Genomic DNA, 12,386 nt, shown 5'->3' on the forward strand with positions numbered 1-12,386 from the left:
AGGAATCTCCACACTGTTTTCCATAATGGTGGTACTCGTTTACATTCCCACCAGCAGTGTAGAAGTGTTCCCTGTTCACCGCATCCACACCAACGTCTACTGTTTTGTTTTGTTTTTTTATTATGGCCATTCCTGCAAGAGTAAGGTAGTATTGCATTGTGGTTTTGATTTGCATTTCCCTGACCATTAGTGATGTTGAGCATCTTTTCATATGTTTGTTGGCCATTTGTGTGTCTTCTTTTGAGAATTGTCTATTCATGTCCTTAGCCCACTTTTTGATGGGATTTTTTTTTTCTTATTGATTTGTTTGAGTTCATTGTAGATTCTGTATATTATTTCTTTGTCAGATGTATAGATTGTGAAGGTTTTCTCCCACTCTTTGGGTTGTCTGTTTATTCTGCTGACTTTTCCTTTTGCCATGCAAAAGCTCTTTAGTTTAATTAGGTCCCAGCCGTTTATTGTTGTTTTTATTGCATTTGCTTTTGGGTTCTTGGTCATGAAATCCTGGCCTATAAGCCAATGTCTGGAAAGGTTTTTCAGTGTTTTCTTCTAGAACCTTTATAGTTTCCCGTCTTAGGTTTAAGTCCTTAATCCATCTTGAGTTGATTTTTCTGTAAGGTGAGAGATGAGGATCCAGTTTCATTCTCCTACATGCCGCTAGCCATTTATTCCGGCACCATTTATTGAAAAGGGTGTCCTTTCCCCCACTTTATGTTTTGTTTGCTTTGTCAAAGATCAGTTGGCTGTAAGTATTTGGATTTATTTCTGGGTTCTATATGCCATTGGTCTGTACGCCTATTTTTATACCAGCGCCACGCTGTTTTGGTGACTGTGGCCTTATAATTTGAAATCAGGTAATGTGATGCCTCCAGATTTGTTCTTTTTGCTTAGTCTTGCTTTGGCTTTGTGGGCTCTTTTTGGTTCTATATTAATATTAGAATTGTTTTTGCTAATTCTGTGAAGAATGATGGTGGTATTCTGATGGGGATTGTGTTGAATTTGTAGATTGCTTTTGGCATTATGCTTATCTTCAAATATTGATTCTACCCATCCATGAGCATGGGATGTGTTTCTATTTGTTTGTGTCATCCATGATTTCTTTCAGCAGTGTTTTAGTGTAGAGGTTTTTTGACCCTTTGTTGGGTATATTCCTAAGTTTTTTTTTTTTTTTTTTTTTTTGCAGCTATTATAAAAGGGATTGAGTTCTTAATTTGATTCTCTGCTTGATCACTGTTGTTGTATAGAAGAGCTACTGATTTGTGTACATTAATCTTGTATCTGGAAACTTTGCTGGATTCCTTTTATCAGTTCTAGGAGCTTTCTAGAGGAGTCCTTAGGGTTTTCAAGGTAAACAATCATATCATCAGCAAACAGTGACAGTCTGACTTCCTCTTTACCAACTTGGAGGCCCTTTCTTTCTTTCTCTTGTCTGATTGCTCTGGCTAGGACTTCCAGTACTATGTTGAAGAGGAGTGGTGAGAGTGGGCATCCTTGTTTTGTTCCGGTTTTCAGAGGGAATGCTTTCAGCTTTTCCCCATTCAGTATTATGTTGACTGTGGGTTTGTCATAGATGGCTTTTATTACATTGAGGTATATCCCTTGTATGCTGATTTTGCTGAGAGTTCTAATCATAAAGGGATGCTGGATTTTGTCAAAATGCTTTTTCTGCACCTATTGAGATGATCATGTGATTTTTGTTTTAAATTCTGTTTATGTGGTGTATTGCATTTATTGACTTGTTTATGTTAATCCATTCCTGCATCCCTGGTATGAAACCCACTTGATCATGGTGGATTATCTTTTTGATATGTTGTTGGATTCAGTTAGCTAGTATTTTGCTAAGGATTTTAGCATCTGTGTTCATCAAGGATATCGGTGTGTAGTTCTCTTTTTTGTTTATGTCCTTTTCCTGGTTTTGGTATTAGGTTGATGCTGGCTTCATAGAATGAATTAGGGAGGATTCCTTCTTTCTCTGTCTTGTGAATAGTGTCAAAAGGTTGGTACCAATTCTTCTTTGAATGTCTGGTAGAATTCTGCTGTGAATCCATCTGGTCCTAGACCTTTTTTGGTTGGTAATTTTAAAATTATCATTTCAATCTCACTGCTTGTTATTGGTCTGTTCAGGGTATCTAATTCTTCCTGATTTAAGCTAGAAGGGTTTTATTGTTCCAGGAATTTATCCATTCCTTCTAGGTTTTCTAGTGTATGTGTGTAAAGGTGTTCATAGTAGCTTCAATGATCTTTTGTATTTCAGTGGTATCAGTTGTAATATCTCCTGTTTTATTTCTTAGTGAGGTTTTTTTTGGATTTTGTCTCTTCTTTTCTTGGTTAATCTTGCCAATGGTCTTATCAATTTTATTCATCTTTTCAAAGAACCAGCTTTTTGTTTCATTTATCTTAGGCATTTTGTTGTTGTTGTTTCAATTTCATTTAGTTCTTCACTGATCTTGGCTATTTTCTTTATTCTGCTGGGTTTGGGTTTGGTTTGTTCTTGTTTGTCTAGTTCCTTGAGGTATGACCTTAGATTGTCTGCCTGTACTCTCTCAGACTTTTTGATGTAGGCATTTAGGGCTATGAACTTTCCTGTATTTGCTGTATCCCAGAGGTTTTGATAGGTTGTGGCATCATTGTCATTTAGTTCGAAGAATGTTTTAATTTCCATCTTGGTTTTGTTTTTGATCCAATGCTCATTTGGGAACAGGTTATTTAATCTCCTTTGCATGGTTTTGAAGTTTCCTTTTTGAAGGTATTTGCATGGTTTTGAAGGTTCATTTTGGAGTCGATTTCCAGTTTTATTCCATTGTGATCTGAAAGAGTGCTTGATGTAATTTCAGTTTTCTTAAATTTATTGAGGCTTGTTTTATGGCCTGTCACATGGTCTATCTTAGAGAAAGTTCCATGCACTGTTGAATAGAATGTGTATTCTGCAGTTGTTGGATGAAATGTTCTGTATACATCTGTTAGGTCCATTTGTTCCAAGTAATAGTTTAAATCCATTGTTTCTCTGTTGACTTTCTGTCTTGATGACCTGTCTAGTGCTGTCAGTGGAGTATTGAAGTCCCCCACTATTATTGTGTTGCTGTCTATGTCATTTCTTATTTCTTTCTTTGTTTCTTTTTCTTTTTCTTTTTTTTTTTTTTTTTTTTTTTGAGACAGAGCTTCCTTCTTGTTGCCCAGGCTGGAGTGCAATGGCGTGATCTCAGCTCACTGCAACCTCCGCCTCCCAGGTTCAAGTGATTCTCCTGCCTCAGCCTCCCAAGTAGCTGGGATTACAGGCAGGTGCCACCATGCCAGGCTAATTTTTGTATTTTTCGTAGAGACAGAGTTTCACTGTGTTGGTCAGGCTGGTCTCGAACTCCTGACCTCAGGTGATCCACCCGCCTCGGCCTCCCAAAGTGCTGGGATTACAGGCATGAGCCACAATGCCTGGCCAACATTTCTTAGGTCTATTAGTAATTGTTTTATAAATGTGGAAGCTCCAGTGTTAGGTGCATATACGTTTAGGATTGTGACATTTTCCTGTTGGACAAGGCCTTTTACCATTATATACTGTCCCTCTTTGTCTCTTTTAACCACTGTTGCTTTAAAGTTTGTTTTGTCTGATATAAGAATAGCTACTCCTGCTTGCTTTTGGTGTCCATTTGCATGGAATGCCTTTTCTACCCCTTTACATTAAGTTTATGTGAGTGTTTATGTGTCAGGTGAGTCTCCTCCTAAAGGAGCAGATGGTTGGTGAGTTCTTATCCATTCTGTGCTTCTGTATCTTTTAAGTGGAACATTTAGGCCATTACATTCAATGTTAGTATTGAAATGTGAGGTACCATTACTTTCATCATGCTCTTTATTGTCTGTGTGCTTTGGTTTTGTTTTTTGTTTTTGCTTTAACTTGTATTTTTGTTTTATAGATCCTGTGTGATTTATGCTTTAAAGAGGTTCTGTTTTGATGTTTTTCCAGGATTTGTTTCAAGATTGAGAGCTCCTTTTAGCAGTTCTTGTAGTGGTGGTTTGGTAATGGAAAATTCTCTCAGCATTTGTTTGTCTGAGAACGATTGTATCTTTCTTTCATATATGATGCTTAGTTTCGCTGGATACAAAATTCTTGGCTGATAACTGTTTTGTTTGAGGAGGCTGAAGATAGGTCGCCAATCCCTTTTAGCTTGTAGAGTTTCTGCTGAGAAATCTGCTGTTAATATGATAGGTTTTCCTTTATAGTTTACCTGGTGCTTCTGTCTCACAGCTCTTAAGATTCTTTCCTTTGTCTTTACTCCGGATAACCTGATGAAAATGTGCCTAGGTGGTGATCTTTTTGCGATGAATTTCTCAGGTGTTCTTTGTGCTTCTTGTATTTGCATGTCTAGGTCTCTCACAAGGCCAGGGAATTTTTCCTTGATTATTCCCTTGAATATGTTTTCCAAGCTTTTAGAATTCTCTTCTTCCTCAGGTATACCAATTATTCTTTGGTTTGGTTGTTTAACATAATCCCAGACTTCTTGGAGGCTTTGTTCATATTTTCTTATTCTTTTTTCTTTTTCTTTGTTGGACTGGGTTAATTCAAAGACTTTGTCTTCAAACTCTGAATTTCTTTCTTCTACTTGTTCATTTCTATTGCTAGGACTTTCCGGAGCATTTCACATTTCTATAAATGTGTCCAAAGTTTCCTGAATTTTTTATTGTTTTTTCTTTAAGCTACTATTTCCATGAATATTTCTCGCTTCACTTCTTGTATCATTGTTTGGATTTCCTTGCTTTGGGCTTTGCCTTTCTCTGGTCTCTCCCTGATTAGCTTAATAACTAACCTCCTGAAATTCTTTTTCAGGTAAATCAGGGATTTCTTCTTGGTTTGGATCCCTTGCTGATGAACTAGTATGATTTTTTGGGGGGTATTGAAGAGCCTTGTTTTTGTCATATTACCAGAGTTGTTTTTTTGGTTCCTTCTCATTTGGGTAGGCCCTGTCAGAGGGAAAGTCTAGGGGTGAAGGCTGTTGTTCAGATTCTTTTGTCCCACGGGTGTTGTACTGTCCCCTCCTTTCCTATGGATATGGCTTCCTGTGAGCTGAATCGCAGTGATTGTTCTCCCTCTTCTGGGTCTAGCCACCCAGTGAGTCTACACAGCTCCTGGCTGGTACTAGGGGTTGTCTGCACAGAGTTCTGTGATGGAAACCATCTACGAGTCTCTCAGCTGTGGATACCAGCGCCTGTTCCAATGGAGGTGGCAGAGGGTGCAATGGACTCCATGAGGGTCCTTAGCTTTGGTGGTCTAATGATCTATTTTTGTGCTTGTTGGCCTCCTGCCACAAGGTCACGCTTTCCGGAAAGTATCAGCTGTAGTAGTGTGGAGAGGGATTGGCGGTGGGCAGGGCCCTAAAACTCCCAAGATTGTATACCCTTTGTCTTCCACTATAATCACCTCTTCAGTTTGTGTGGGAGCTGCGTGAGGCCTGTGACTGCTGGCTTTCCCCCACTTTCCTGACAACCTGCATGACTCAGCAGAGGCAGCCATAATCCTCCTAGGTAGGGATCTGGGAATCTCACCCCCATCCCCCACAGCAACCACAGCAAGACCCGCCCAAGGAGAGTCTGAGCTCAGACACACCTAGTTCTGCCCCCACCCGATGGTCCCAGCTTCAAGAAAAAAGGGCTTTAGTTCTCCCCCGGCCTGTGAGGTCTGCACACCCAATTGGTGCCCTCCCCGGAGTGATGGCCAGGAGGCTTCTCGCCCAGTTCAAATTGTTACAAAGTTCAGCTAGAGAATTCCTGCTCCCTGTGGAGTTTTACTCCTGCTCCTCTGGCCACCCTCCCGACGGATCCCTGTGGTGTCTGGCAAGAATGGGCTGCTCGGGGACCTAGTGAACTCCCGAGCCTTTCTGCTGCTTCCTCTACCTCTGTATTTGGCTCGGCTCTCTAACTTGACTCAGCTCTAGGTAAAGTCAGAAACTTCTCCTGCAAACAGACCTTCAGCTTCTCCAGTGGGGGTGTGTGTTCCCCCTTCCGCAGTTGGGGCACTCACAGTATTTGGGTGTCTCCTGGGTCCTGCAGGAGCAGTCTGCTTCCTTCAGAGGGTCTGTAGGTCCTCTTGGGATTGCTGGTTTGTTCTTGCAGTCGATCTGGAGCTAAAGTTCACACTGCAGGCCTCCGCATGCTGCTCTGTCCAGAGCTGCAATCTAGTCCTGCCTCCTGTCCACCATGATCCCTATCACTGGTTGCATTAGTTTTAGAGTGAGTGAATAATTAATGATAGTTGATTAATGAGATAGTGATTGCATTTTGAGTGACTCTGGATGGATGAAAGAAACCACAGGGATTTCTGTTTTTGTGTAGTTGTGTATTTCTGCTTTTTAGTGCTAATCCCTTGAATACTCACCAGATTGAAAAGCTGTGGCGAATGAAACTTGTATGAGAGTCAGTTATTCTTTAGAAAGGTGTAGAACCAAAGCATTTGCCTTGGAATGTTTGTTAGGAAATTACTGCTTCTTAGGAACGCTAAATCAGTTCTGTTATCTTTCTGTGGTGAACTTGGTAAGTGGCTCAATATGTGCAGCATAGAATAACATAGTCGTATCTGGTTATTGGGCCATGCGTTTGTGTTCTCTGGCAGTTCACAGTACTTGCACACCTGCCACATGCCTGGTGGTGGTGTAGGTAATAGGGCAGCAGTAGGAAACAAAACATAGAATCCTGCCTGCATAGAGCTCATATTATGATGGGGCAACAATGAACAAACAAGTAAGTAAAACATGAATTGTCAGTTGGTGATAAGTGCTTTGGAGAAGAAAAAAAAAAAGAAAAAGAAAAAAACTTGTAGACTTCTCTAATAATAATAATAATAAAAGAAGCCCTTAAAGCCCTTATCCTAAATTGGCACAGCCCCAGAGAGTGCCAGCATGGGAGGGGCTGCAGCTTTGAAGAGCATGGGTTCTACGAAGGCCTCTTTGGGATGATGATATTTGAACAAAGCTCTAACAAAGGTGAGGGAATGAGCCATGCAGAAATCTGGAGTGACAACGGGAAAGCAAAGGCAAAGGCTGTGGGTGGCAGCATGCCTGTCGTGTCCACATGGAGTCACATCAGCCATGAGTGAGCAGAAAATGATGTCACAGAGATGACAGGATGAGAGAGTGTAGGAGCAAATCATGTTGAGCTTGTAAGGTTGTTGAGTAAGTTGGGAAACAGAAGATCGATGTGATTTGGTATTTACCTTTTTAAAGAGATCACTCTGATAGCAATGTAAACTCTAAGGTGACTAGGGTAGAAGCAAGGGACTCAGGAGGAAGGCTATTACAGTAATCCAGGTGAGAGATGGTGGTGCCTTGGACAGGGTATGAGCAGTAGGGGTGGAGAAAAGGGGTCAGATTGGCATTATATTTTGAAGATAGAACTAGCAGGATTTATGGACAGACTAGATGGAGGGAGAGTGAGAGAGGAGAGGAATAGAAGATGACTATGGCCTTTGGCTCGAACAATTGGAAGGATGGAACATCATTTACTGAGAAGGTGAAGACTGAGGGAGGACCTCGGTGCATACTGCTGTTTCTTATTTATTTGCCATGCCTGCATATTTTTTTCTTTTTGTATTTGTTTTAAACACTGTAGCAGACCTTTTTACATTCTCTTAAATGTGGTCAATAAAATGTACAGAGAGTAACTTTGGGGGGAAATGAAGTATTTCTTTTAAAAATGATTTGATACATAGACCTATAAAAAGAAATAACCATCACATCACAGACTGTTCTAGTAACATGTCTGTAGTTTGAAGAGGTCAGAACTATTAATATAATGGAGATATAGCACTTACTTTGCGTTGAAAGGCAAAGTATTTCTTCTGTTTCACTAAAGTAGCCTATAGGTAAAATGTCATGATGTCAAATGCAGATTTGACATTTTCAGAGAGCTGAGCAAGTTCTTGTAAATTAGTTTCTTGAATGTGTCCCTTCCTATGTACCAAGCTGATTCATTTCCTTCATTGTCCATTTTAATCTCTTCTACTTTTAACTCTGTAGGCAAGTGAATGTGACTTGTTATTCTGGTCCACTTCACCATAAACAGAAGAAACATAAAATGTATGCACTATGTGGCCCTTATTTACTTATTTTACCAATAATAGCATAAATAATGGGATTAATAATCTAAGGAGTTGCATGTGTTTTTCTCAATGTTTCTAGTTATGTATATCCACCAGGCTTGCATTATATATAGTATACACATTATCTGAAGGTACCTAGCATGCTGAATATTAACTAAAAAGATAATATTTTGCAGTGCCCACCAAATCTTCATAAGCAAGACGGATATGCATGCAATCAAAATCAGGTATGCTGGGCTATAAATTTTAAGTGTAATTTAAAAAGGATTCGTTGGAAAGTTTTTTTCCTTTTTTGATCAATATTAATATAACTTCGAAGGGAATTTTACTCAAGTAAATGATTATAGTGGGATTCTAATTTAGAGTTGCTTCATGTGATGCCAAATATTAAATATATTTACCTCTGGTGACAAATTGCCCAGATTAAGAGAGAGAAAAAAAAAAAAGAATGTAATGGCTGAAGAACTGGGAGTCTCATTTATTGAGTTGTGACCATTTTTCAGTAATTTCAGCCTGCCTGGTGTGGGAAAGAAAATATGACAATCTGTCATGAGTTTTTTTGTTCCCTGAAGCCATATTATAACCTACAGGTAAGTATCATGATATCAAATGCAGATTTGATGTTTTCTAACCATCCATACACAAAAGAACCTAAAAATCATTTTGGTTCTTTCACAGAAATATACCAGTTTTTGTTTACTGTAAAATTTCAAATTTTAGATGTTTAGTTTACATTTAGAGAGCTGTACAATGAGTTCTGTTTAGAGTTTTAAATTTTTAACTGTTATTCTGAAGATGTTTGTGATTCTTATTGGTCACTATAAAAATATTAGAGTATGAAATGAAAAAACTTTATCCAAGTGAACCAGAAGGAGACATTGTAGTAAAAATGTTGGGGAAAACAAACTGACTGTGTGTGCCTCACATGTGTGCTCCTGTCCCCAGGGCCGCTGCTACAATGGCGAGTGCAAGACCAGAGACAACCAGTGTCAGTACATCTGGGGAACAAGTAGGTCGCATCTCCTTGCTTGGTGGTTACACATACCATTTTCTTTTATAGTGTTCTTCTCTGCCAGTCTTGCTGAGATGCACAGCTTGGAGTGATTTTTTAAAAAAATCTAGAAGGGATGAGAATAAAGAGAACTGTGAATCTTAGTCACAAAAACTATAGAAAACAACTGCTTAAGTTGGGCACTTGTCAGAACTGAGCAGTGCCATTTAGTGGCTGTGGCTCTCAGAGAAGGGGGTGTTGCATTCATTTGCAAAGATTGGGTTGAGTACAGTGTGATTATCCAGCCACTTGTGTGATTTATTTTGTACCTTGGTTTTAACATTTGACCCCCTTTTTTCCATTAACACACACAAGTTAGCTTTCTGGGTTTTACCCCGGGAAAATACCAGACTTATTTTTTAAATTTTGTCATTTACTGTCTCACTTCAAAGTGAAGAGATGCATGTACTTCCTGAGATGCAGACAGGTACATGGCTATGATTCTTAGTACATTCCCTAAAAGTTCATGTGCATATCCTCTTCCTGACATTTACATTGCCTCTATAATAATATCAGTTCATGAGGGCCAGATGGGGGGAAGAATGAGAAATGAGTCTGCCTTTCTAGCCAAGGCCGGGTTCACCCCAAAGGAAAAGAAAGCACACAAAAGGAGAACAGGGCTCCGGCACGAGTGATTTTAGAGTTTGGCAAATACCATTTCTTTGACTGATTTACATTCAGTGCTTTAGTTTTGACGGAGAAAAGATAATGGAGACATTTGTATTTTGAAAGGTTTAATTATCAAAACTCAGGTGCCGACATAAAACCTCAATGGGCTACAACTTTGTAATTAATTTCCTAATATTGATATAAAACAAGATTAAGAATGTTAGTTGCCTGTGTGTCACTTCACCAATTCCTGCTGATAGTCATTCGCACCTTCCATCCTCAAACTCACCAACAAGCATTGGAGAGAAATTTGTGTCTCAGGCTAAAACCAGTGTTGTGTTGGAACTTTTTCGTATTAGCTTGCAAGAGCCAATTGTTAAATTTTTAGGAATTTTGCAAGCCCATGGACATCACATTGAGTGTGAAATCAGCCATGGAGAATTTATGCCATGGAAACTTGCAAATGCTACAAATCAGGATGTTCTTTTTCCTTGTTCTGGAGAATCAGGTGTTAAACACTTACTGGCACATTACTGGTTATGGATAACAAAGAAAATGAGAATTAATTTTCTTCTCTTGCCTATCTCCAAAAGAGGCTGCAGGGTCTGACAAGTTCTGCTATGAAAAACTGAACACAGAAGGCACTGAGAAGGGAAACTGTGGGAAGGATGGAGACCGGTGGATTCAGTGCAGCAAACAGTGAGTGGTCAGCTCTGAGGGCATCATCACTGGACTTGGAACCCCTTATTATGCAAGTGCAAAATGAGCACAAAATAAATGCTAATGATTTTTTTCTAAGTGTTCACCTATTCCAAAGTTTAAAGTATTTGTTTGTAATAGATATTATTATATCTAGAGGCAAATGGCTATAGATTAAACTGTTACTATGCTACAGAGTCATGCCATTTCCACAGAATTCAGAAAATTTCTCAGGTGCCATATTTTACTTCATTTTTGTTCTGATGAGATACTTTGCCAGAGCATTACAAATTAATACTAGCTTTTAATTTTCTACTTTTACTAGAATATATGGCCTATGAACGTAGTAGTATACATGTAGTTTAAAAGCAAACTATGTAGACCATATATATTTTTGCGACGAAAGTGAAATCTTACTATTTTTTTTTTATCATTTCACAAGTGTAGTAACATTTGATTTATTCAGATATCTAATATTTACACCAGAGATTTTTTTTCCTTTCCAAAAAGCATCTAGTTAGTACATATTAAAGGCATCTTTACTCAGGAAATGAGATACTTTCAGAGCACATTGATATTTCTTTCTGTCTGTCTGTCTTTTTTTTTTTTTTTTTTTTTTTTTTAAATTGAGACTGAGTCTTGCTCTATCGCCCAGGCTGGAGTGCAATGGCATGATCTCAGCTCACTGCAACCTCCTCCTCCTGGGTTCAAATGATTCTCATGCCTCAGCCTCCTTAGTAGCTGGGATTACAGGCACCTGCCACCACGCCCGGCTACTTTTTGTATTTTTAGTAGAGATGGGGTTTCACCATGTTGGCCAGGCTGGTCTCAAACTCCTGACCTCAAGTGATCCACCCTCCTCAGCCTCTCAGTGCTGGGATTACAGGCTTGAGCCACCATGCCCAGCCTGATATTTCTTTGATTAGTTGAGGAAAGTTAGAATTCTCATTAATTAGGTTATTAAGGTTAATTCAATTACTGTGGAACAATGAAATCATCCCTTCTAAAGCAATGAAAATTCTCCTAATTTTGAAGCAGAGCAAGAATTTAAGGGAAGCTTTATTCTCAGTTAATGATCTCTGTTATATTTTACGAAACTTTGCAATTCCATGTAGTCTTTGATGATGAATGAGGCCATAGTAGGCAACAAATCTTTGACTATAATTTTTTTAAAATTAAACCAAAATAATAGAGAACAGAGCTTCTTATCTGATGTCTCATGAGTGAAGCACAGATGTTCCAAGATGTTGATCCTCAGTCCTTGAGGTGTCAGGGAATAGGAGCAAGGGGAGCCTGAAGTAGTCAAAATCCATGGGATTGGACACCTTGAATTTGATTAGCTTTATTCATTCACTCCATGTCCTAGAGAATCTGATTATCTCTCTCTGTTTCATGACCTCAAAAAGTTTGAGAGGCATTGGATTAGATTATTGTAAAAGATAGCTTTTTAGTATCTGGTAATAGAATACCCAATCCCCAATAAGGTAAGGGAAATTAATGTGTTTGAAACTTGAAAAAATTGTGAAATATATGGCCAGACACGATGGCTCCTGCTTGTAATCCCAGCACTTAGGGTAGCCGAGGCGAGTAGATCGCTTGAGTCCAGGAGTTCAAGACCAGTCTGGACAACATAGTGAGACCTCATCTTTGTTTTTAAAAAATTGTTAAATGTATAAACATAAAAATAAACAACACATAAATATACATTTTACCAAATAATTATGAAGTGAACTCCCATGTCACTCCTACGTGGGTCAAGAAATAGAACATTGCAGCATCATCCCAGAAATAGTGCAGATACCTTCATCCTGACTTTTCTTTATTGTTTTACTGCCTAAGTTTTCATCCCTAATGCTTCATGTGTTATTTTGTATTTTGTTTCTCAGCATTTTAAGAGTTTTCTGTGGTGTGTATAGCTGTCTGTTGTTCATTTTTATTATTTATTTA

The 12,386-nt window shown here is 38.8% G+C and overlaps 1 protein-coding gene across 4 annotated transcripts in view; it reads left to right on the top strand.

Moving 5' to 3' along the window:
- Positions 1–12,386, top strand: part of LOC105468025 (ADAM metallopeptidase domain 23) — a 170,539-nt gene that overhangs the window by 130,159 nt on the left and 27,994 nt on the right. For all 4 annotated transcript variants that reach the window (XM_011717927.3, XM_011717926.3, XM_011717928.3 and 1 more), the window contains exons 19-21: positions 8,257–8,307; positions 9,026–9,089; positions 10,334–10,439. In XM_011717927.3, the coding sequence (XP_011716229.2) occupies positions 8,257–8,307; positions 9,026–9,089; positions 10,334–10,439 (221 nt within the window). The remainder of the gene's footprint in view (positions 1–8,256; positions 8,308–9,025; positions 9,090–10,333; positions 10,440–12,386) is intronic.

Source organism: Macaca nemestrina, chromosome 11, assembly GCF_043159975.1.
Source record: "Macaca nemestrina isolate mMacNem1 chromosome 11, mMacNem.hap1, whole genome shotgun sequence".
Taxonomy (NCBI): domain Eukaryota; kingdom Metazoa; phylum Chordata; class Mammalia; order Primates; family Cercopithecidae; genus Macaca; species Macaca nemestrina.